General features: G+C 36.2%; 1 protein-coding gene across 1 annotated transcript; it reads left to right on the top strand.

Annotated features, from left to right (window-relative positions):
- The first annotated feature begins 1946 nt into the window (after positions 1-1946).
- Positions 1947-25758, top strand: LOC125862624 (glutamate--tRNA ligase, chloroplastic/mitochondrial). The gene is made up of 13 exons (XM_049542745.1): positions 1947-2325; positions 2474-2592; positions 8800-8921; positions 9225-9407; positions 19198-19316; positions 19908-19956; positions 20137-20238; positions 20397-20499; positions 20604-20667; positions 21176-21290; positions 21520-21620; positions 25048-25204; positions 25277-25758. The coding sequence occupies exons 1-13, from the start codon at positions 2072-2074 to the stop codon at positions 25499-25501; spliced, it is 1713 nt and encodes a 570-aa protein (XP_049398702.1). The 5' UTR covers positions 1947-2071; the 3' UTR covers positions 25502-25758.
- Positions 25759-25917: the final 159 nt, after the last annotated feature.

Below are 25917 nucleotides of genomic sequence, written 5' to 3'. Positions count from 1 at the left end.
ATTTTGCACCAAAGAAATATAGTAGTAATTAACATAATCTAAGCGATAGTCTCTATGTCTATATATCTATATCTATCTAATTTTTAAATTTTAAAAATGCCAAAAGACAAAGAAGTAAAAAATTGCAAATACTAAAAAAAAGTATGGACATAAAATTTGCAAACAGTAAAAAAACAACAACAAATTTTACGCTTGCAAAAATACAATTTCAAAAACAAAATTAATCTTTATTTTAAAAAGAACATTTATTCAATTAAATACGGAGTTTTAAAACTTCTTTGCCACGTTGCTAAAAATTAGGATTGGATAACTATTAATCAATTCATTTTGAATTTTAAATTTTAGTTTTCAAGCAGTCAACTAAATAAATGAGTTAAGGATGCATTGGTTATTTTAAAATTATATAAAGTCCTAAATTAAATATAACTGATCACTTTAAAATTTTATTAACTTTAAACTTCTCCCTTGCAATTGTTGAAAGGAATTTACTCTCCATTAGGCAAAGAACTCCTCAACTTCATTTTGTCAAGGTAAGTTGTCATCTATTTTTAGATTTTTTTGTTCATCAAAACTGAATAGTAACTAGCCTTATTTGTTTGTGGTTTTACTTTTGTAAAATGAATTGTATATAGGTGCATATTACAGCGGAATGATGATAATCAGTGCTTTGATAGTTATGAAGAAACAAAGAAAAACATACGCGAGTGAAAAATAAAAAATTACGTGTGAAGAATGTCACAATTGAAATCTTGATGAATATTATTGTGCATTGTGAGAACGAGATGATCTACGACGCTTAGATATTTTTACTTTTTTTTATTTCCTCTAAACACAATAAAAAATATTTTTTTGTTTCTTTGTATCTATATTTCTAAGATTAGTAATTCTTTTTTTTTTGCATGTGCATTTTTTAAATAATTGCTTACAGATAATTTTTATTGCTTAAATATTTTTTAAATAAACCTATAATCTATAAAGTGCACAGAGAGTTTTTAATGCTTTAAAAAAGAAATAAAAAGGATCTATAATCTAAATTATTATAAAGATAAGAAAAAACATTAGTAAACATCATCAAATATATATTTTTTAAAAATAATTATTGTTTGCCCTTTTTTTTTTTTTTTTTTTTGTGGTAATGCTGCTAGAGGAACTACAAATTTATGTTTAGAGTTACATAGATTTAAAACACAAATAAATTTAGCCTATTTTTTTTATAACAATATTTTAACAATATATCTGGCAGATAATTGTATGTACAAATGATGATGCTATAATTTAGGGTCGTATAGCGAGAGGAACAAGAAATATTGGAATATTGTTATTTTTGTTTTTGCTAATTATATTATAATTTTACATAAATTCAATACGGAATTTTTTTTTTTTGAATAAAACATATACAAAAAATATATCAACATGCCATTTAATCTCATGATATCAAATATTTTATATGAAATGTTAGAATTAATAAATCATTAACATAATTTTTTATTCAAACGACATAAAAAGAATAAAGTACAAACACATAAAAATATTTAAAAAATATTTCATATTTGATCAAGAAAAAATAATTATAAAATTAATAGTATCCTTAGAAAAATTTCAACATAATATATTATAAAACTAAAGCGTAGTTGATACAACTATATAAATAATATTTTAAAATGAATATATGTATTAATAATATTAATTTAATGTGCTCTAATAAATCAGTTAATGATTTGTATATTATTATTATTATTATTACTATTACTATTATAAATTAAATATATTATTATGTGTATAATACATTTTATTAGATATTTTAATTATGAAATTAATATATTTTAAATCATGAGCGCAGTTAAAATATGTAGTTAATTCCGCCGGCAAAATTTATAATCGGGTTTGGAGCCTTACAGATGGACTGGGCCGGGCCAATTAGTCGGGTTAAAGGTTGACGATACCCAAAAAGGCAGTGCACAAGGATTCGTACTCCCAAACGTCTCGAAAGCGTTATCCTGACATTGAATTGAAGATTGAATAGAAAGCTTGAAATCTGTCTTTTGGCTGCTGTATCGAAGTTGAGCGAAGAATGGCGACGGTGGCGGCGGCGCCGTGGTTTAGAGCAAGGTTGATCCCGGAGTTAAAGAATCGCCAGTCACTACTATATTGTTGCAACGGCCACCGCAGGTACCGGCAAAGTCTCTGTTTCCGGAGAAGAAGTTTCTCAATTTATGCTTCAGCAGGAGATGAAGGGGCAGTCCGAGTTCGTTTTGCGCCGTCTCCTACCGGTAATCTCCATGTGGGAGGCGCTAGAACTGCACTCTTTAACTACTTATATGCGCGGTCCGTCCCGGTTCTTTGTCTTGTCATCCAATTTACTTATTTCTTCATCATAGTTTACGGCTATACTTGATTAATACCATTGATACGACGGGTAATGGCGCTTTTGTTTAGTTGTTTTTCTCTGTTAACAATTATGTTACTATGACAGGTCGAAAGGTGGGAAATTTGTACTCCGGATTGAAGACACAGACCTGGAAAGATCCACAAGGGAGTCCGAGGAGGCCGTGCTTCGCGACCTTTCTTGGCTTGGTCTTGCTTTGGACGAAGGTTCCATCAACCACCACCATTTCTTTCGCATAGCTAAATTGCAGAATTATAATGTTAATTTCTTGTTTTATGTGCAAATTGAATATGCTAAAGTAGACATAATTGAACGCATGCAAGTCTTGTTCAAAACTGAATACAAGCTTATAAACCTCCAAAAGCATGGACAAGTTTATTTTGCTCCGTAGAACTAAAGGTTTGACCTGAGCTTACATCTAATATAAGCCTTACTAGATACAAAAATATTATTATTAATCCCCAAATCAGCAGCAATATTATGTAAACAACAGCTATGTCTTAGTCTCGAACAAGTTGGGATCAATAAGATCAACATCAATATTATTGAAGAAAAAAGGAGATGTTTTAGTCTTTCGTTTTTGTCAAAAAGTGACTTTATAGCTTCCTTCTTGAATTTGCTTCTATTTAGAAGAGTTCCGTGTTTTTATCTGATGGGATCTTTTTATCAACTAATAGAAGCTTAGTTCATCAGAAAGTTAAATAGTTATTGCTTTCACTTCTGGACCAATCCGAGTGCGGTTCTTACATTTACTATCATATACATACAAAGTAGGACACATGCTAAACCCACATTTGATCAACAAAGGGGACAAAACAAGGATGGCCAAAGAAGACAGCGATTCATTAATTGATTTTGTTGGTGAAAATTTCATCATTGAGCCTTGCTTGTTCAGCCATATTTTTTTAATTTTGGAAGAGCGTCGACAATGCAGGTCTGGAGTGGCTCACTGGCTTGCGTAATACCATTTTTAGGATGTCTAGAATACCCAAAGAAGGGAGGTCTGTGCAATGGTCCCGTTGTATAAGAACAAGGTGATATTTAAAATTGTGCTCCCTCCGTTCCATTTTATGTGGCACCATTTAACTTGACATGATGTTTAAGAAAAAAAAGATTTTTGAAACTTATTGTCTAAAAATAATTCTTAGATATTTGTTTGGTTCTAAATAATTTTATAAGGGCAAAAGAGAAATTGTAAAGTTATTTTTTCTAGTTATAGTAAAGTGACGTTCTTTGTTGGGACAAACTAAAAAGGAAAAGGTGCCACATAAAATAGGATGGAGGGAGTAACAACTATAAGGGTATTAAGTTGCTAAGCCATGCTTGAAGATTTGGAAGAGGGTGATGAGGGGTGTGTCTATTACCGAGGACCAATTTGGATTCATGCCAGGGTCTTCAAGTACAAAAGCCATTCATCTCGTAAGGAGATTGGTGAAGCAGTATGGGGATATGAAGTGCGACTTACATATGCTACACATTGTATTGGAGTGAGATGGATGAAATGGAACATGCATCTGGTGTCTTATGTGATAAGAATGTGCCACCAAGATTTAAAGGTAAATTCTATAAAGTGATAGTTAGACTAGCTATGTTGTATGAGGCGGAGTGTTGGCCAGTCAAGAGTTCGTATGTCTAAAATATGAAAGTAGCGGAAATAAGAATGCTGCGATGGAGGTGTGGGCATACTAGAAGAGATAGGGTTAGGAACGGGGTGTATTCTGGACAAGGTGTGATTGAACCCTGTAGTGGACAAGACAAAAAAGGCAGACAAGACGACGAAGGCAACACTCATACATGTGAAAAAAAATGCTCAGAGGTCTCAGTAACAAGCTGTGAGAGGTAGGATATGATGGGCTTGGTAAAGGTAGAGTAAGGGTGTGCAAAAACCAAAACCGACCGATAAGCCAAACCGAAAAAAGTGTTATTGGTTTATTGTTATTGGGTTATTTTAACGGTTTTTAATGGTTTTATAAAGAAAAATATAGGGTTATCGGTTCGGTATTGTTTTTTAATATTAGGTTATTGGGTAAATCGATAACTCAGTAAGACTAGTAATCTTCTACATTTACTTGTACATAAATATTACTCCCTCCGTCCCATTTTATGTGACACCATTTCCTTTTTGGTCAGTCCCAAAAAGAATGTCACATTTCCTTATATGGTAAGTATTTAAAGGTACAATTCCTTTTTTACCCTTGTTGGTCCCACTTAATCTTAAAATAATACTCCAATACATTTATGAGGAGAGAGAAAAGTGAGTCTACTTTTTAAAGGGCAATTTGGTAAACATTTCAAAGTCTTCATTTATTTCTTAAACTCCGTGCCCGGTCAAATGTTGCCACATAAAATGGGACGGAGGGAGTATATATTTATCTCAATACCTCAGTAGTTACTAACTTTATCCTTTAGCCTTCAATTCACACTTCAAAGTGACTTTTAGTTCACAACTTCACATTATACAAAACGTCAAAATCTAAAGTAAGAACCTTATTCCTCTTAATTTCTCTTTGTGTTACACTTGTATAGTTTTTTCATTACATTATTGTGTTGTCGCGTCAAATTCATTAGAGAAGTCATATATCTATTTTATAAGTATTTTCTTATTGGTTAAATCGAAAGGACCAAAACCGATGAACCGAAAATCGATAAATTTTTTCTTATTGGTTTAATGTATTTAAAAATCGAAAACCCATAAACCGAATCGATAATACATAAAATCGAACCGAACCCATCGATGCGGTAGATATAGTCCGTAGTAGTATTGGAGAGAGGTGATTAGGCAAGACATGACATGACATGACATAACTGTAACTTACCGAGTACATGACCTTCAATGAGAGGATATGGGGGTCAAGGATTAGAATAAAAGGTTGGTAGGTAGTTGATCATTGTCTAGTTTTCCCTATCAATGGTATTATTGTTACTCCCTTACTATCTTATTCTTCAATTTTTTTATTACGTGTTGTTTTTATTACCTTTTGCTTAGTTTATCGTATTTTTGTTATTGCTTTTGTTCGTTTTCCATCATTTTTAACATAACTTCTTCACTATTGTATTTCCTTTTCAATTCTTTTTTATATGTGGTTACTTGAGCCGAGGGTCCTTCGGAAACAACCTCTCTACTTTCACAAGGTCGGGGAAGGTAGGGGTAGGGCTGAGTAGACACTGCCCTCCCCAAACCCGACTTGTGGGAGTACACTGGGTATGTTGTTGTTATAGTGGGTTGAAAAGCTCATGGTTTATTTTCTCAATGAAGATTTGACAAAAAGCTCTATCCAACAGGTATGCAACCAACTCCATTACAATGTGATTCTACTCGAACCCCATTTAAAGTATTTTCTCTTTATACTAGGCTTGTGAAGTAGTCGATCCTAAGTTGAGTAAGCTTAGGTAGGTGCAATTTTGCTTGTCTTTTAGCACCCCTTAGAATGGAACGTTTAGATGGGTCTTTTGATTGCTGAGCAATAAATTCTTGTTTGTGCTAGAATTCACCTAGTGTCAAATGCCAATGCAACTGGAATTTAATATTCTGCATATACAAAACTGTCAAAGTTCAATAGCTAATTCAGTGTCATAAGTTGATCCAATGAAGATGAAACATTTTCTGGCTTATTAAATGCTGAAGTCAAAAGGCTAAATTAGGGCTAGTTAGCCTTAAGGGACTGTTTGGAAAGTCACCTAGTAATTGTAATTGGTGTAATTACTAGGAATAGTAATTACAAGCCTAACACACCTAGTAATTACGCTGCCTGTTTGTTTGCCACCGTGTATGTACTGTTTGGACGCACAATTGCAATTATAAGATTATATTAAGTTTTAAAATAAAAGTTAATTATTTAAAATTTATATTAGAAAAATAAGAAACTTTATTAATGATATTAAATTAAATATTTAAGATATATATTGTCTTTTGAAAATATATTAATTAATAAGCACATGTTCTTTAACTAATATTATGAAAAAATAATTGATTTATATTTTTCAAATTTAGTATATTTCAGTTGTATTGATCATAAAAACTGAAAGTACAAGATTTTTATGAACATCATGAAATGCTTGTTCGACAAAAAGATTACTATTATAAATAAAATGTCATAAATTATTAAAATATTTGGCAAAAAGATAATCTATCAAGTCTAACAAAAAGATAAATGATTTGCAATGTGAAGTCTCAAGTCAATACTACTAAAACAAATGAAACTGGAAATATAACATAAGTTCTAAATTCAAAACAAACATAAATATGATTTAAAAGAAAAAGAAGAGTGGAGACAGTCAACCATCTCTTTTTACACTGCAAATGGACTGATCAATTGTGGCAGATGTTTATCCAAAAGAGGAAAATTAAGTGGACTAAGCCTGGGAGTATTATAGAAGTCCTACAATGTTGGAACAGAGATGGAAATGCAGGAAAAAATGAGAAGAGATGGAGGATTGTCCCAGCTTGCATTTGGTGGACAATTTGGAAGGAAAGGAATCAAAGATGCTTTGAAGGAAAACAGAACAATATCCAGAAGATAAAGACTAATTGCCTAGGGCTTTATTATTTTTGGTGTAAGCAAGTAGTGATAGGAGATACTGAAAATGTGTTTAATATTATTGACTGGTTGTAACTAGAAGATCCTAGGAATGATGTAAGTAAAACTTTTTGGAGGGGGACTACACTTTGATGTAGTATACCTGTGGATATATAGAAGTAATGTTACCTTTCTCAAAAAAGAAAAAGAAGACGTAAGTCTATAACCTTACTCAACAATGAATTCTACTTTAATTTAGACATTAGAATACTATCAAAATTATGCCAATAAAAAAAATAAGCATGACATAAAAAATAGATAATACGAAGAAGTGCATGGAATTACATGAAGTAAAGGTTTAGAATGAGAAGGACATGAAATATAAAAAACATAAAATAAACTTTTAATTTGTTTTAGAATAATAAAAATAAAAAAAGAATTTAAAATAATAGAAATAAAAAAATAAATTAAAACAAATAAATAAAATAGAAATGAAAAGTAATCAACTTGTAATTACATGGACCAGCAATTCACCACCCCTCCCGGGGAATTGAAGAGTGTAATAATGACCCCCTGCCAATTACACGCAATTACCTGTTGACCAAGTAATTACATGGCCAACCAAACAGGCCAGTCAGTGTAATTACACCCAATTACACCAAACTAATTATCAGAGTGGCTTTCTAAACAGGCCCTAATTGAATGTGCTTTTCTTTTCAATAAGTAAGAGAATTTTGTTAACAAAAGTCAGCTCCAAGGAGGCAGTGGAAAGTGCAAAAGTACGCCAAAATTTGGGAATTCCTTCACATAGTGCCTTGACCATCTATTTATTTCAGCATTGACTCTATGGCGTATATGATATCCTTTTGCCAACACTTTATATTATATAAGCATCTATACATTACGAGAGATATGTTCTCTAAATTCCTTTAAAAAAATTATGATTTCGTCCAAGACATCCTGTCCAAAAATTGCTTAAGGAATAAAATGCCATAGTTTTCTGATTTTTTTCCCCTCATCTGTCAGCCCCATTGAGAAGCTAATGCTTGTTTATATACCCTGTCTCCGTGGCATCGCCCAATTAATGCTATATACGTTCAAAAACATACTCCAGATCTGTCCTGTGAATCAAGTAATGTTAAAAAAAAAGGTTTTGCAGTTTCTATGTCTTCTTCACATAAAAATCCTGCTGCACAAATGAAAACCTCTTCTTTTTTTGCAGCTTGGTTTGTGTGAGACATGCCTCACCTGTAGCAATCCACCCAAAAGCCAACTTTTGTTTTCCGAAGCTTCTTCGAAGGCTCCTCCTCATTAGTAGTCCCATTCTTTAGCAAAAGTTGATAGCAGGACTTAAGAGTTAAGACTAAAGCTGCCATCATTCTTATCTTTCAGCCATGTAGTTAGTATCTTTTCGATTATCCATCAGTTTAGTTTGATTCAGAACTTGTAATAACTGTGTAACTCTCTCTATTTCCCAGTCGCTATTCTTCTAAATTCTAACTTCCAACCATCATTAGTCCAGCTCTGTGCAACAGTGATTTCCTTATCAATCACATCAGATTGAATATGTGACTTTTGATTCAAACTGATCTTATTTTACTTTATAACCTGTTAAGTGCTTGTTGCCTTTATAATATCCTGTTTGTAAGTTTTCAATCAGGAGAATCTTACAACTTGCTAGTAGAAAATACTATATCACGAGACCTATAATGAAGGCGAGGAATCATATTCTCGTCACTAGTCATTGTGAAGTGAGACAGTATTTAAATTCTGTGTTAGTTTTCAATTTTTTTCCTTAAGACGTAACTCTACTAAGTGATCACCTGTACTGATGACATTCTTTTACCTATCAAAAAAATAAATATAAAATGATGTCATTTTTTGTTTTTTATCAAGGTCCTGGAATTGGTGGGAACTATGGCCCATACAGGCAGTCTGAGAGGAATGCCCTTTACAAGGAATTTGCTGAAAAACTTTTACAATCCGGTCATGTTTATCGATGTTTTTGCTCAAATGAGGTGATTGTACTGAATTTTGATTTCTCTCCTTTGGTAGTGCTCTCCGAGTTTTGCAGTGAGAATTTTGAGAGTAAAAATCTGTACATCTAGAATGTAATTTGACAGAAGCAGATATTCGTGCTGCTATTCTTTCAGATTCCACCTATTAGACTAGTTTTAGAAGCATGATGCTCTCAAGTTTGATGCCATCTTAAACTGCTCCATTGCTATTTGCTTGATGGGTCAATACGTTTGTCCACTTTGTGGTTTTAGTATATTTTTTTGAATGATTGTGTAATGCAGTAACCATTTTCTGTTGTTTAGGAATTAGAAAAGATGAAAGAGATGGCAAAATTGAAGCAGTTGCCTCCCATATACACTGGGAGGTGGGCCAGTGCTACAGAGCAGGAAGTGCTAGAAGAGCTGGCAAAGGGGACCCCATACACATATCGGTTTCGAGTACCGAAAGAAGGGAGTTTAAAAATTGATGACCTCATTCGTGGTGAAGTTAGTGATATTTCTCTACTGTTTTTTACCAGTAAATTTATATGCCCATCTAGGCTGGTGGTTTTCCTCTTTTTATTGTCATAATGGCAGTCTAGACTTATAATGTTGAACTGCCAACTGGTGAATAAATTGAAGAGGTTTTTTTTAGATGTTGTCCAACCTAACAATGACAAGTTTATTGCTTAAAACATTGTGTTTTGATGTTATTTTCGGTTCTTCTAGAAGATTAGAAATAAAAGAAGAAAAAAGGGGGGGGGGGTTACCTTCTCAAGGAAAATGAAGGAAGAAGGGTGGTGGTTCTGAGTAGTTTCTTGGCAGGGAACAATTATCTTAGGATGGATTTATATGATTTTAAGTTGGAGGCTGACTATCTATTTCTTATAAGAGCTATGATTACACAATTTTATTGCCTTGTTTAGATAGGAGGACTAACTTCTCTATGTTATCAATTGGTAGCTTCAAACTCAGTAAATGCTGTGTAGTAATATGGTGATTATAATGCTTTGGTGATTGAGTTTAAGCTACTGTTGCTTGGGGGTTTGAACCTTATCAACCTTATATAGCTTGTTTTTATATCATAAAATCTTGTATTTTATTAATAATTTAATTGAATTTCACAGTAAAACTGAAAGGTGGTTGTTTAATATGTCTTTTAAAACTGCCCCCAAGGCCTAGCTCAAGTGGCAAAAGGTGGAGGATTTGTGGCTTAGGTCGCAGGTTCAAGCCCCACACCATGCAAAGCGAAGCCCGGTATTTAAGTGGAGAAGGGTAGAGGGGCGGGCCCATTATCCACCGAGTTTAGAAGGCTGTGATTGGTCCAAAGGGCGGGTCACAGACGGATTTCTCGGTTATCAAAAAAAAATAAAAAAAATAAAATAAAAATAAAAATATGTCTTTTAAAACTCTCTTCATGTCATGTCATGTCAATATATTTTGATACTACTCATCTACTATTAAACATCATACTCATGTTATGGTTCTCCCAAATTCTCTCAATTTTCATGAAATGGAACCTTTGCTGTTGACATACTTTCGAACACTTTCAAATATCTATTATGGGAAATCGCAGGTGGGCACTAACCCTCAGGGGTTGGCCTGCTGGCAATTGACTTGAGCCTTGGGGTTTGCTCCCTTTCAAGGTCTCAAGTTCGAAACCCACTAGGTGCAAACAATTTCTGAGGGCCATCGGACTGGGTAAAACCTGAATTAACCGTGGTGCACTTGTGGGAAACTCCTTGCCGAGGGCCTGTGCACCCCCGGGATTAGTCGGGGCTCAAAGAGACTCGGACACCCGGTGCAAATCAAAAAAAAAAAAAAAAAAAAAATCGCAGGTGGGCACTTTTATACTAGAGATGGTTCAAACTTTTCAAAAGTTAGCTTTAGCTTCACTTTTGTGCTTACTCTCATTTAAATAATTTCAACTTCTTGCTTTCTCATGTATGCTTGATTAGAGAGACATTTAAATTGATAAAATGGAGTAGAACTTAAGAGATTGTAGAAATTTTTTTAGATAAAAAAGTACTAAAGGATACTAATCGTTTAAATTGAGAAATAGGGAACCTAGATATATTAGAAACTAGATAAAAAAAGGTACTACAATATTTTTGAGAAAGTTAACTGGTATTATAAACAAAGAAGTACACCAATAGTGAACTCCTGTAATAATTACATCAAAAGTATAGAGGGTTTGTCAAAAAGAATCTAAACACCTATCTCCCTCATAAACTATTTAAGAAAAGGGTGATGTCCCCCGAATCCTTCGGAATAGTATGAATACACCAAAAGTAAAAGGTCACTAAACAATTCATTTTAATGCTTTGGAAAGGGATACTCTTGTTCTCAAAACATCTCTGATTTCTCTCCCTCCATATTGTCCACCAGATGTAGGCAGGGACAATCTTCCATCTCTCCTTGTGTCCTGTCTGATTTCCCATCTCTATTCCAACATGCTAGGACTTCTGCAGTATTTCTAGGCATGGTCCATGTGATACCTCTCAAGTTAATGAAATACTTCCATAGTTTCTCAGTCACTTTACAATGCAAAAAAAGATGGTTTATTGTCTCTGTCTCAGATTCACAAAAAAAACATCTGGAGCATAAGTCCCTTCCTCTTTTCATTAAGTTGTCCTGGGTCAGTACATATTGTCTTGCAACAAGCCACGTGAAACAAACCACCTTATGTGGTATCTTCCCTTTCCAGATCATCTTCCAAGGCCACAACTCCTTGATTTCAGTTGAAATGTCTAGTAATTTGTAGGCTGATTTCACCTTGAACTTGCCATCTTTCTCCAGCTTCCATATCAATTTGTCTTTCTCACAAGTGAGGTTCTTGGCTTGTTCCAAGGTATTGTAGAACTGAGTCATTCTCTCCACTTCCCAGTCATTGAGGAACCTTCTGAAAGTCAGGTTCCATCCTTGTTCATTTCTGACTTCTAGAATTGTAGCCATTTTCTGCTGATTGAGAATATAAATGTCTGGGAACTGTTGTCTCAAAGGTGTTTGTCCCACCCATATATCATTCCAGAACAAGGTTTTCCTCCCATTTCCCACATTAATCACAGAGTTACTCCACATTCTTGGCCACTGGTTTCTAATAGTTCTCCATAGACCCACACCGTAAGGAGTATTAACCTCCTTAGTAGTCCATGGTCCTTCCTTTCCATGTCTTGCAATGATAATGCCCTTTCATAAGCTCTGATCATCTGTTGCTAGTCTCCAGAGCCATTTTAGCTGAAGGCTCTTATTGTGGGATTTCAAATTCTTAATTTCCAAACCTCCCTCTTTTTTGTTGGATATAACAACATCCCATTTAACCAAATGAAATTTCTTCTCCCCTTCTCCATTGCCTTGCCAAAGAAAATTTCTTCTAATTGTGTCCAACCTCTGAATGATCTTCCCAGGCATAGGAAAGAGGGACATCATATAGGTTGGCATGGCATCAAGGACACTGTTGATAAGTGTGACTCTACCACCCAAGGATAAGTATTGACTTCTCCAGTTCACCAACTTCTTTTCACATTTTTCCACCACAGTGTTCCATATACTCAAGGATTTACTCTTAGCTCCCAAAGGCATGCCAAGATAGGTGGTGGGAAGTTCCCCTATATTACCACCTAATATGTTTGCCAAGGGGATGATCTCTAGTACTTCATTCACAGGATAGATAAAGCTCTTTCCCCAAATGATATGGAGTCCAGATATTGCTTTAAACAAAATGAAAATAACCCTTAGGTGCTTCAGCTGTTCACTCTCTGCATCACAAAACACTAATGTGTCATCAACATATTGTAGGTGGGAGATAGACACTCCCAGTGATTCCTCTTCACTCACTTTGAAGCCCCTAATTCTGTTATTAACCTGAGCAATCTTCAACATATCACTTAGACCTCCCATAGCTAGGATGAATAGAAAAGGAGAAAGGGGCTCTCTTTGTCTCAATCCTCTCTCAGAAGAAAAGAAACCAGATGGTGAGCCATCGATCAAAACAGAGAACTTTACTGTGGTTATACAAAACCTCATCCACTTTATCCAGGTGTTGCCAAACCCCATCCTCCTGAGTGTGCTCCACAAATATTCCCAGTTCAAGTGATCATAAGCTTTCTCTATGTCTAGCTTGCAAAGAATTCCTGGGTCTTTGGGTATGGTTCTCACATCTACACATTCATTGGCCACCAAAATGGCATCCATGATTTGCCTACCCTTTATGAAGGCCATTTGTTGATCATCTACCAACTTCGGCATAACCCTCTTAAGTCTCTCTGTCAGGATCTTTGAGATGATTTTGTAGATGCTCCCAATTAGGCTAATTGGCCTGAAATCTTTCAATTCAGATGCTCCCACTTTCTTAGGCATCAGGGCAATAAAAGTGGCATTAAAACTTTTCTCAAAATAGCCCTGATAATGGAAATTCTGGATGGCAGCTACCACTTCCCCCTTAATCACTTCCCATTAATCACTTCCCAACACTGTATGTAGAATGCCATTGAGAAATCATCTGGGCCTGGTGCCTTATCCCCTGGACATGAGAACACACTGTTTTTGATTTCCTGCTCTTCAAATTGGCCTTGCAGTGCACTGTTATCCTCTTCCCTGATCATGAGTTGGAATCTAGGATTGAATTGAGGTCTCCATACTTCTGACTCAGTATATAGTTCCTGGTAGAAACTAATTATCCCATCTTTGATCCCAGCTGGTTCAGTAACATTAGCTCCATCTATGGTCAATTTGTCAATGTTGTTGTACCTCTTGTGATAGTTTTCAATCCTATGGAAGTATTTTGAATTCCTGTCCCCTTCCTTGAGCCAAAGGGCCCTAGATCTTTGTCTCCATGCCACTTCCTCCCTCTTAGCAATTTCCTCCAACTCGACGGTCAATACTGCTCTCAAGTAGGACTCATCTTCAGATAAAGTTCTCTGATCTTGAATCAAATCTAGATCAGCTAGTTGGTTGAGAGTGCACTGTTTCTGCAGACCAAGATTTCCATGAAGTGTTTTGCTCCATTCTTTCAGCTTGACTTTCAGTAGCTTCAACTTACAAGCTAGTATATAGTCTGGTCTTCCCATGTAAGTTACAGAATTCTACCAGGCCTTTAATTCTTTCATTAAAATCTTGAGTCTGTAACCACCAGTTCTCAAACTTGAAATAAGAGGTTTGTGTCTCCCAATTGCCACATTCCAACAACAATGGATTGTGGTCAGAAGTAACTCCAGGTAAGATTGATTGCTTAATCTTCCTAAAGGAAACTTACCATTCCTCAGAAATCAAGAATCTGTCTAGTCTTGCTGCAATATCTTGTCTGTCCCCTTTCCTCCATGTGAAACTACCACCTGTCAGTGGTAAATCTTGTAGTTCCATAACCTCTATAAAATCGGAGAAATCTTCCATCGTCGTATTCAATCTCCTGCAATTCTTCTTTTCTGATGGGTACCTTACTACATTGAAATCCCCAGCCACCACCAAGGTCCACTAATTAGACTCCTTACTGCCCCCAATTCTCCCCATACTTCTTCTCTTTTGTGTCTACTATTAGGAGCATAGACACTAGATAGATGCCATTCAAAAATCTGAGTTTTCCCGGTGAACTTACAAGTGATACAGTAATCCCCTACTTCACAAACTTCACCCTCCCAAATGCTGCTATCCCATAAAATAATGATACCCCCTCTTGTTCCACATGCCTCTAATTGTGCATATCTCTTTTATCACCCCTCTTATATCTCCATTAATTTTTTATTCCTGAAAACAATACACGTCTGCCCTCCAATTGTTCATCATGTTTTTGATCAGTAGCCTCTTCCTTGGATCGTTCAGGCCCCTTACATTCCATGGAACTATGTTAACTTTCATTTAAAACATCTATAAAACTACCCCCCCTGCTTCTTGTACCATAGCTCACGAAGTTACTAGTTGGTTCCAATTTCTTGAGTTCTCTTGGGATCTTTTCTGTTGGAGTCGTAGGAACTATAGCTCCAGCCACCTTCTCAATTGCTTCTCTCTTGCCATCAATTTTCATGAATAGATTCAGAGCTGCTTCTTCACATCCAATAAAGTGCACCCCAAATTCTTTGCTGAGCCTGATAATATTCTGTTGGACCCATGAAGGAATTTCGTTCTTTGCTGCTATACCAGTTTCATGCTCATCTGAATTTAGTGGTATGATGTCTTCAATTATACCTTCTCCCTCGGCCTTCTGTTCCATTAACATAATGTTTTTTTCTGTTTGTGTTTCTGTGGTTGTTCTTTCCTCTGTTTGGATGATCGACATATCGTCGTCGTCCCTTATAGCTGCTAGGAATTCAAAATTCTCATCTCTGTCCCCATAGAATAGATGGACTGGATCACCTTTCCTGTCTGATGCTACCAAATTCCTGTAATTTGCTTGTATTTCATCGAGCAAAGGCTCTGAGGTCCAATCTGAAATATTGGGCTGCTTTTCATTTAAGTTACAAGCTTGTTGGGCCAGTGGGTCCAGGGCCAACACTTCAATTTCTTTTCCTTTCAGCTGCTCTATATCATGTACCCTTGTAGTATATTTAAAATCTTTTGAACACCCCACGTGAAAGTTCCTGTCACCAGCTGGCAGAGGCGTGAATTTCGAAGTTTCACTCTTCTGTAATAACCATTGGTTTGAAGGCTGAGTCCTCCTATCTTGTACGGCATCACAGCCACTCTCTCCGGCAAAAAACCTTGTCGGTGTTTCGTCCCATACTTGTATGATATACTCGATACCTTCAAAAACTATCTTCACCTCCTTCGGAATGGAAATACCATTGGCTTTGACTAGTATTCTTGCCCACTTCAGGTGATTGCGAAGTTCTGTTTCCTCCCCTGTCTTCAGCCAGCCACCACAGAAGTCCCCCACTGCTTTAAATACATTCGGAGACCACAGATGTAGAGGGAGGCCCACTAATCTGATCCACGACTGGTTTATGGCAACCCTAGATTGAATTGCACCAGCAGTCGGTGACCTCCATTGCAGCCGAACTCCTTGATTCTTCCACAACCATCTTCCTCTAAGAACATGTTCAGCCGCATTAATGGATGCAAACTCGAAGAGAAAGCAGTTGTTTCCCATCTCGTAAATGTTAAGGCCGTGGGCTTGGCTCCAGTTTTTGCTTGCCCATTTGCGGACTTCCGACAGGGTGGGCATCTCAGATCCATTTATTGGAAAGCTACCAACGAGGCTACTGCCTAATAGCTCGTTCCGAGGTTGATTGAGGACTCCATTTATGAAGATGGTGTCCCCTCTCTCCTTTATGACTGCACTATTGATCTCTCTGGACGACCATTTGCTCCTCCTGACAGTCTCTGCATATGGAATCTCTTTATCAACCATTCTGTACTTCTTATTGACTGACTTATTAGCTTTGTAAGGAATGAACTTTTCAATTTTGGTGGCCAGATCCCACCAGCCAGCATTGAATGAGATTTCTGGGACTATTAATACTGTTCTGCTCTTGCCTTGAATGCTGATAATGCTTATATATCTACCCTTGTTGTTAAAGTTTCTTGCACAGAATAAGTGTGAAACATGCTCCTGTCTTATCCATCTTCTAACTATGTTTCCTTAAGGATCGAACAGATCCACTCCATCGATTTCTGACTAAAGCTTGCTCTGCTCATCATGTTCCTTCCTCTCTCAGTCCAGTCATACTACATCTCTGCTCGTGATTCATCTCTAGCAATGTCATAAGACTTGAATCCCATTGCAAAGAAAATCATATCTTCCTCCATTGATAACAAGAACAAGGAAATGGTTAGAAAAGAAAAAAAAGGAAAGAGAATATATTGGTTCGAAAGAAGAAAAGAGGAGAGAATTCCGGTGACAGAAGGTCACTGGAGGGAAGTTCTGCCCTCCTAGATTAGGAGAGAGAGATTTTTGGGACATGTGCCTGGGAGTAAATTTGCACTGAATACCATTTCCACTTTTTACTTGCCACATTGTTAACCAGCAAATAGTGATTCAGAAAAAAAAAAAAAAGAGTACTACAATATACTATACCACAATACATAAAAAACACTTTGCATATTTCTTCAATTTTTTTTGCCCCTTCTCTCAATGATTCAGGTAGGCAAAAGTGGTAATGATAAGAAGTTTTTTAAAATTAATTTTGCTATCTTAATCAGATGGAACTGACAGTAGCACGAAGAAGCTGAAGAAATTATGGAGAAATATCCCTTTGTGTATTTTCTAGAAAGCGTGGAAAGGAACCATAGATGCTTTGAGAATAGTTTCTTTTTAACCTTTTGTAAAGCTTGAATGCTTACAAGAGAGCTGGAAGAAAATTGATGTTAGAGAGACAGAGAGTCCTACTTCTATGTAGAAGCAAAGAAATTGATTTTCACTCTTACAAGGATATTTGACTATGCGGACACGAAATTTAGATGGAGGGTGCAGAAATATGGCTCATTGAAATGAACCAGATACAGTACAACAACAATACCCAGTGAAATCCCACAAGTTGGGTCTGGAAAAGTTGTGTGTCGTGAGAGAGGCTTGAACTCTTGACCTTGGGATAACTCAGAAGCTACGAGACCTACGCGCTAGCCAACTACGCCACCACCCATTTGGTCGGAAACATGTCTTGCAAAGGAAATAGTTTCTCTTCACATGTTTGGTTGGAAGTTTGAGAATAGCGTTATTGGGGACATGGTTGTGGAGATTTGTAGTAGAAGTGAATGCTCTTTGGAGGGAGGTGATTGGAAGTATGGAGTTTTGGAAGGGGATGGAGGGCAAACAATTGTCTCACTCCCCTACGGATGTGGGCTATGGAGGAAATTTCAAAAGTGTTGGAAGTGTGTAATGGGAACATATCATTTAGGCTGGGTTTTGGGAACATAAGTGGTGCGTGAACAATATTTTGAGAATCTCTTGTAAAAAGTGATGTCGGTCCAACAATTATGGAGTATATAAGGGGGAGAAGTGCATTGGTATTTCAGATTGAGGATGAACTTACAAGTTTGAGGTTGAAAAATTTCAATACTAGCTCCCACACAAAGTGTCCTGTTTTGTGTGGTTACTGGCTAAGGAAGCTGCGTTAACACAGGAGAATTTGATGAAGAGGGGGATTACATGATGAAGAGGGGGATTACAGTGTGCTCTAGATATATTTTTTTTTATTGGGAAATTGCAGAAACAGTCAATCACTTGTTCATCCAGTGCATGGTCACTGGCCAATTGTGGAGTCTATTCCTAAGGCTACTAAACATCTCATGGGCCATGCCTTGTAGAATTGCAGAGGCCTTATACAGCTGGGAAGAAGCAGGATCACAAGCAAAAAACAAAAACAACTGGAGGATCATTCCTGCTACTATTTGGTGGACCATCTGGAAAGAGAGAAATCCTTAGAGTTTATGATTATAGGGAGAGTAATATGCAGCAAGTAAAACTGAATTGTATTCTAACTTTGTGTTTTTGGTGTAATTAGATCTACTCTAATGACACTGTCTCTATCATTGATGTTTTAGACTCATTATAGGGATAGGACAGTGCCTTTAGAGTTCATTTTGTGAATATGGTTTTCAGTACAACCAATGTACTGATTTACAGAAATAGAAACAATTAGCAATCTCAAAAAATTATAATTTCAATAATATTGTTACACCAACAAAAAAATACTATGGGTATATAGTGGAGATGCCGGGCACTATGAAATAATCAATGGTTAGTTGGGTCTTTAAAAGATAGAAGAGAAGACTTACAGCATGGGATATTGCTCCTTTAGGACTCATGTGGACCATATGGAGAGAGAAGTAGGAGAGCTTCCAAGGGCGTAGTGGAAGATTTTGTACACTTGATGAGTAGCCTCTTTTCTCTTATTTACAGTTGGTGCACCCTCTAGGTTCCTATTTGTAAAAATATTGAGTGTTGTTCGTAGAAAATCATGTCTTGTTGTGAGTTTTCTATTTTGATTTACTCCTTGTATACATGCACATTTTTGCATTAAAATTTATTACTTCATAAAAAAACACTTACATACTCTATATTTTTGGGTTAGGAAGAACCAAGTAGAAGGAGTAGAATATCTGGTAGAATATGTACTCATCTAATTGGTAAGTCCTATAATTTCTGCAAAACAGTTGTGTAATAGTAGCTGCTTGGTACTTGGCAATGGACTAAAATTTCACATATCTTTGAAAAAGAGTAAATGATTGAAATGATGTAACTGTAGATTTTCAATCTTTGACAAGAAAGTAAATAAATGCTGGGAATCTCCCGTGCAATGCACGGGCAAAATGCTAGTACATCTTGGTAATTATGGTGGACTGACTCTGTTACACTTTCATGAAGGTCAGTTGGAACTTCGACACGCTTGGAGACTTTGTGATCATGAGAAGTAATGGACAACCCGTTTACAATTTTTGTGTCACAGTTGATGATGCTACTATGGCCATCTCCCATGTCATAAGGTAATAGATTAATCTAATTATAATACTGTATGACCCCCCAAAAAATACTGTATGATGGAACTGATGCGCTAGAGGCCAAGGACATTGTAAATTCCCACTGAGAAGTTGAGGTGACAGTGAAGAGGGTAATATAATTATATGATCTATTAGTTATTAAAATAAAACATCAGTCATGATGTAAATACGTGTTTAAAATATAGTTCTCAATGTTGTGGCGTTTACTAGATGTTGATTATCAAAGTTTATTCCACCTGAAAATGGATTCAGATTGGTGGTAGTGAGGCCCTGAAATGTCAAGGAATAACTATTATAGATTTTCTTTTGATATAGAAACATGTGCAAGAACACTCATCGATTTGTCTTGATATACCATTGTCAAATGGGTATGACACGGTTACCTTGAAAATGTTCTAAAAACTTGCTAAAAATCGAGCGTAATTTGTACCTGAGGGATGAGACTATGACTCCATGTAACATAGGTTATATCATTTTGTTTTCTGCACATGGATACTGCCACCTTTTACATATGTAGCATGTATTTTTGAATTGATTATCTGGTACTCAAGTACTGATGAAATGTTGATGCTTCAGAGCGGAGGAACATTTGCCGAATACTCTAAGGCAAGCATTAATATACAAGGTACTGCTTTCCCAATAACCGCCCCACCCCCCCCAAAAAAAATAAAAAAATGGGGGGGAAAGCTTAAGGGGAAAATAGAGTAGAGAAAACGGAAAAAAAAGAAAAGAATCATGAGGTAGTTTTGTATATGATTTCTCTCTTAGAAGCTCATGGAGAAAAATCTTTGTTACCTTGCTGCAGGCACTAGGTTTTCCAATGCCTCACTTTGCACATGTTTCTTTAATTCTTGCCCCTGATAGAAGCAAGCTCTCTAAACGGCATGGTGCAACTTCAGTTGGTCAGGTAAATGACAGACACATGATTGCATGCTTTCCTTGTGAAACAGTTTTAGGGGTTTACTTGTCAGGTAGACATGTGTTATTCCTTTGCTTTGATGTTATCTACCCTTTCCTTTTGAGCTGGTGAAGTGAGAAATCTTAGTGTTTTCCTTTTGCTGACAGTTCAGGGACATGGGCTATTTGCCTCAGGCAATGTTGAACTATCTAGCTCTCTTGGGATGGGGTGATGGTACAGAAAATGAGTTTTTCTCCCTTGAGCAGCTTGGTACTTGATTGCCTCTATGCTGATGTTCACATGTCTAATGCTACCTTGCAGTCATTACTATTTATTCGCATTTCAACAGTGATAGCTTCTCATTTCATTTGCAGTTGAAAAGTTCACAATTGAACGTGTAAACAAAAGTGGTGCCATATTTGATTCGACCAAGTTAAGGTATTGTATGTGTATATATATATATATCATGTTTTTCTTGATTGGTGAGAGAGTAGCTTCTATTGATATATGCACAGCCAAAAGATAGGGTTACAACCAGAAACAATAACCATCACAGGTTGTGTAATTCACTAATCAAGTCAATCATGACATCAGAAACATTTACATCTGCCATGCTACAGCTAAAACTAAAGTAAAAAAATTCATCTGCATTTAACTTGTATAACAGAACATTTTGTCTTCAAACATCCTGATGCTTCCTTCATTCCATAAGCTCCACCAAATGGTGGAGATGCAGCAAGAAACCCAAAAACAATTCCAATGTACATATGATTGAAAGCTTTCTCATTTTCCAATTTGCAAAGAATCCCTGGAATACTTTGTCTCCTCCTCGAATCAATACATTGCTATATTTTCTTCTGCTACATGGATAGGATTGGTTACCAAGACATTATGAAATTTAATTACATTTCTTGATTGTTGTTTAAAATATGGTTATGAACTTCAGGTGGATGAATGGTCAGCATTTGAGATCACTTCCATCTGAAGAGTTGAACCAAATCATTGGTGAAAGGTGGAAGGATGCAGACATGGTTACAGAATCACAAGGAGTTTTTATACAGGTAGAAATTTTCCTCTTTCTTTCATTTCTCAACCACATTGTTACTGAAAGATTTTTCTTAATCATCTTTGTGGAGATCTAACGATGAGATTTTGGAGGATTTTTCTTAATAATCTTTCCCCAATGGCTGTTGCATAGATGCTAGTCATTGAATATCAATTCAAAAAATTGTTGCTCAATGTACTTTGGAGTTATGGTTCTTATACCTGTTAAATTTTCTGTATATATAGGATGCTGTTCTACTCCTCAAAGATGGGATTGACTTGATACCAGATTCAGAGAAAGCACTTTCAAGTTTGCTATCTTATCCTTTATATGAAACTTTGGCAAGGTGATCCATGAAATTATGTTTTAAAACTATACCTATGTGATGCTAAAAGATGAAAAAATTTCTCCTCAAAGAGAATGAATAGTCTAGATAGAAAACATGGAGGTTTCAATTTGGTCTAATCATTAAGGCGGTAATGAGAATATTTGTTGATTAATGAGCTCAATTTTGTTAGAATAAATAAAGGTAACAAATTATAGCAAAATGGAGAGTTATTCCCATTTACTCCATTACCAAGTGAACACAAACGACGAGTTCCACAAAAATCATTGGTTCTTTGTAAAGGCAACCAATTATCTATGGAAAAGGGTCGTATTTGCCCCTTTACTATAAAAAATAAGCTATATTTACCCTCCGTTATACCTTTTCAACAAATATCCTCCTATAGTCATACTATAGAGCTATATTTCTCACCCGTTAAAACTTCATTTTACAGCTTTAAAAAGCCATGTGTTGTGCTCTTATTGAACCAAAAAATCAGCCTCACTTTTTTGCCCGCACCCAAATCACTCTCATTTCTCTCTATCCGGAAGGTGTAGTTGAGCCTGCAAAATCAATTGTTGGTCCAAAGCTCCTTAATCTTTCTTCTCCCCAATTCCTTCATCTCATTCTTATGCAACAAAACCAAGTCTTATTAGTTATAATTTACTTAATAAATACAAGGTATAATTTATTAAATTATTCCTATTTATTAAATGCTTTTTGAGAATTGAGTAGTACTAAAAAGAACTACTTTAATGTTAAGGGTGTGGTTGAAAACAATTGTCAACTTTAATCTTGAATTCCTAAAGCGACAATTGTTTTGAGCTAAAATGATAGCTGAAAATGATGAAATACTTATATTTGTTGTGAGGCGGGTGATATAAATGTTGAACTTTGTATTTTTTTGTAAATTAAATAAAAAAGGTTATATTAAAAAAAGAAAAATTAAATCTCATGTAATGTTCAGTTATATAATTACCACTTGGGCATGATTTAAAATAGAATATAGTGGAGTGCTTTACTTTTAATTCTGGATTTTGTCCAAAAAGCATGCTAGTTTTAACATTACTAGTTTTTTTTTAAAAAGCATGCTATTTTCCCAGAAAGAAAATTAATTGCTGGCAACAATTTATTCCGTTTTCAATGTTCTATTATAAATCAATTTACACTTTAGAGTGGGGTAAATATAGCCTGGTGTTTTATAGTGAACTCTATAAAAATGAGGCTGATTTTTTCGTTCAATAAGAGCATGACATGTGACTGTCTAAAGCTGAAAATGAAGTTTTAACGGGTGGGGTAAATATAGCTAGTTTGAATGGGTGAGGGGTAAATATAGCTAGTTTTAACAGGCGAGGGGTAAATATAATTCTGAAGTATAATTGTAGGGGTATATTCATTGAAAATGCAGGACATAGGGCAAATATAGCTTATTTTTAATAGTACAGGGGCAAATATAACCCTTTTCCGAATTATCTATACCAACTGGAGCATCATTTATGCTGCAGCTGTAATTAAAATGTTCTCTAGCTGAAACAATATAGCTAGCATTGAATATTAACAGGAGGTGGAAAGCTAATTCAACACTTTGCTCTTGCATATCAGCAACTGTTTATAAGCCAAATGATTTTATTTATGTGGGAAAAATCTTGTATGCAAGCAATGCATAAAAAGCTAAAGAGCCTACAATAAATATGCTTTTTCTAGAGAAGTTTATTTTTTTGTCAATAAAAAAAAAACAGTTCTCTAGAGAAGATACACAATCTCCTATACAAACAGGGACCTCATGGGTGCTTGAAAAATTAACGACGAACAATAGGCCATTCCTTATATGTGCATAATCTATCCCCTCAAAACCCTTTTTGTTCTTCTCTCCACAGGACCCACATGAGGGTTAAGGGGTAACATTCTGTGCGTTATGCTGCGCCATGAGAATTATGGCATCATTTAATTTAACCCAAGCCAATTCAATACCACTCAAAATCTTGTCGCCACCCGATAGTGCAACAAAAGATGATCCACATCTTCGCCTGGACATTTACACATATAACACCAGTTGATATACACCATTTTTCTCTTTTTTTTCTTCAAATTTTTGTCATCGTCCTTGCTGCCCATTAAAAATAACACATTTCTGGGTACTTTGGGTACCCAAACAGTTTAAGTGTAGAAAGTCCAACTCGTCCTTCAATATAAGCCTGTGATAGTATGACTTTACTGAGAACACTCCCTCTCTCTTCACTCTTTACCTCTATAAGTCCTTGCTAGCATGTGTTGTGTTCTATTAGAGTATATCAATCAAACTTGAATTCAACAATCTTCTAGTCTTGTAAATTCTTTCCTATGTCCCAGGAGGTTAGCCTCGAATGACATCTCTGCTTATTTGCCCCAGCGTTTTCATTTCCATAATGTACAACATAAGAGATAACAAGTTTCCTTGTTACAGATCCCTCAAGCTACCAAAAAATCTGCATGTGTTCGACTTACTAGGATCCAGTACTTGACCATGAGATGTAGAACTTGATCCACTTCCTCAAATTATTCCAAATCCTATATTCTTTATGATAAAATGCAGCAACTTTTAATTCACATGGTTGTAACTTCCTGAGGGCCAATTTGTATAAAGATCCCTCTCCCTTTTTTTCTTGTTGGGTCGGCAACTTTATTTGCCACCAAAACCATGTCTAGAATCTCTCCTCCTTTCATGAACTCTTTCTGGGAGACGATGTCTTGTCTGACACCTTTGTAATTTATAAGGTCTTAGTCATTGATATTCACTAATTCCGCTGGAGGCAAAAGCACTAGGTGGTATCTTCCCTCTACCTATGCTGATGGGAGGTAGAAGGTACCCCGTGAAATTAGTCGAGGTGCGTCCAGCTGGCCCGGATACCACAATTATAAAAAAGTACTTAATATTCAATTACTTGTTGCCTAATCTGCGAAATCACAATAAAATATGTGTCAAAGGCTTGTCTCAAACGTCTTAATTTCTTGAAATGCAACTGTACTCCATCACCGCCCCTTGATCTGCTCCAGCATTGTTGAAAGAAAGTCAACATGAAATTGTCCAAACTAGGGGCCTTGTCTACTACAAGTCTCCAGGGAAAAGAGATGCATGCCAAATAATTTCCAGACTCCTAGAAAGAGAAAGGGATGCACAAGAGAGAAGAGTGGGTGTAGAGAAATGGTGGTTTTGGAAACTATTTGTTACATCATAAGCTAAAATCTTGAAGGATTATGTTAAGCACAGATTCTAACTTCCTCGAAGGATCATTAAGCTAAACAGTGTAAGAAATGCAAGCAGTCGGGAAAATATGCGTTGTGTAATATCTCCAAACAGTGTTAGGAGTGGAAGCTTCGATGTATTACCAATTAGAAACACCCTGAAATGATGCTAAAAGAAGAAAAGCTTATAGTATGTGACACACTATTTATGGTATGCCATTTGCAGCACGGAAGGAAAACTGATCTTAGAAGATGGAGTATCTGAAGTTGCTAAGAGCTTGTTAGCGGCCTATGACAGTGGCGAGCTCTGTGGTGCACTTGCAGAAGGCCAACCTGGATGGAAAAACTGGGTGAAGAAGTTCGGTAAATTGCTGAAGCGCAAGGTTCGATCTGAGTATTTTCTTTTTCTCTTAAGTTTCTTTTTCAGTATTTAATGAGGTTGCTTTATGTACCAGGGAAAATCTCTCTTCATGCCCCTTCGGGTGTTGCTAACAGGAAAGCTTCATGGACCTGATATTGGGGCCACCACAGTGTTGCTCTATAAAGCTGGAACATCTGGCTCTGTAGCACCCCAAGCTGGGTTTGTTACATTTGATGAAAGATTTAAGATATTGAGAGAAATTCAATGGGAGTCGTTCAGCTCAAATGTGCCTTTGTCTGCTGGTGCTATAACGCATTGAGATTGTGGCGATATTCTGTTTTGATTATCCATTGTATGACTTCTATCTCCACCATTCCCAGTAGAAACAAAGAGGAGCTGCGAGCACAAGGGGGATTTTCTTGTGTTTGCATCTCCTCGTCTGGAATCAAAGAGGGCTACCATCTCTAGTGGGATTCCTTTTCTGTATCTTCCCCCTCCCCCTCCACGGGGTAAGGCTGTGCTGATTGTGACACTACGTTTATTTTTCACCGAACAATGGTAGAATAGTCAACAGGGCATTGCAGCTCCAAACTGGGTTTCATTGCATAAACACTGGCCATGTATTGCATTTATTGTTCTACATGTATAGGCTTCCAGTGATTGTCTAGCAAAGATATATTTTTGAAGTCACAACTCATTGGAAAAGTCATAATCATTCAGACAAGTTACAACCTG

This window comes from Solanum stenotomum, chromosome 1 (assembly GCF_019186545.1).
Source record: "Solanum stenotomum isolate F172 chromosome 1, ASM1918654v1, whole genome shotgun sequence".
In the NCBI taxonomy this organism is placed as follows: Eukaryota; Viridiplantae; Streptophyta; class Magnoliopsida; order Solanales; family Solanaceae; genus Solanum; species Solanum stenotomum.
Note: the sequence above shows the minus strand (reverse complement) of the source record. Positions and strands in the feature narration are given on the sequence as shown.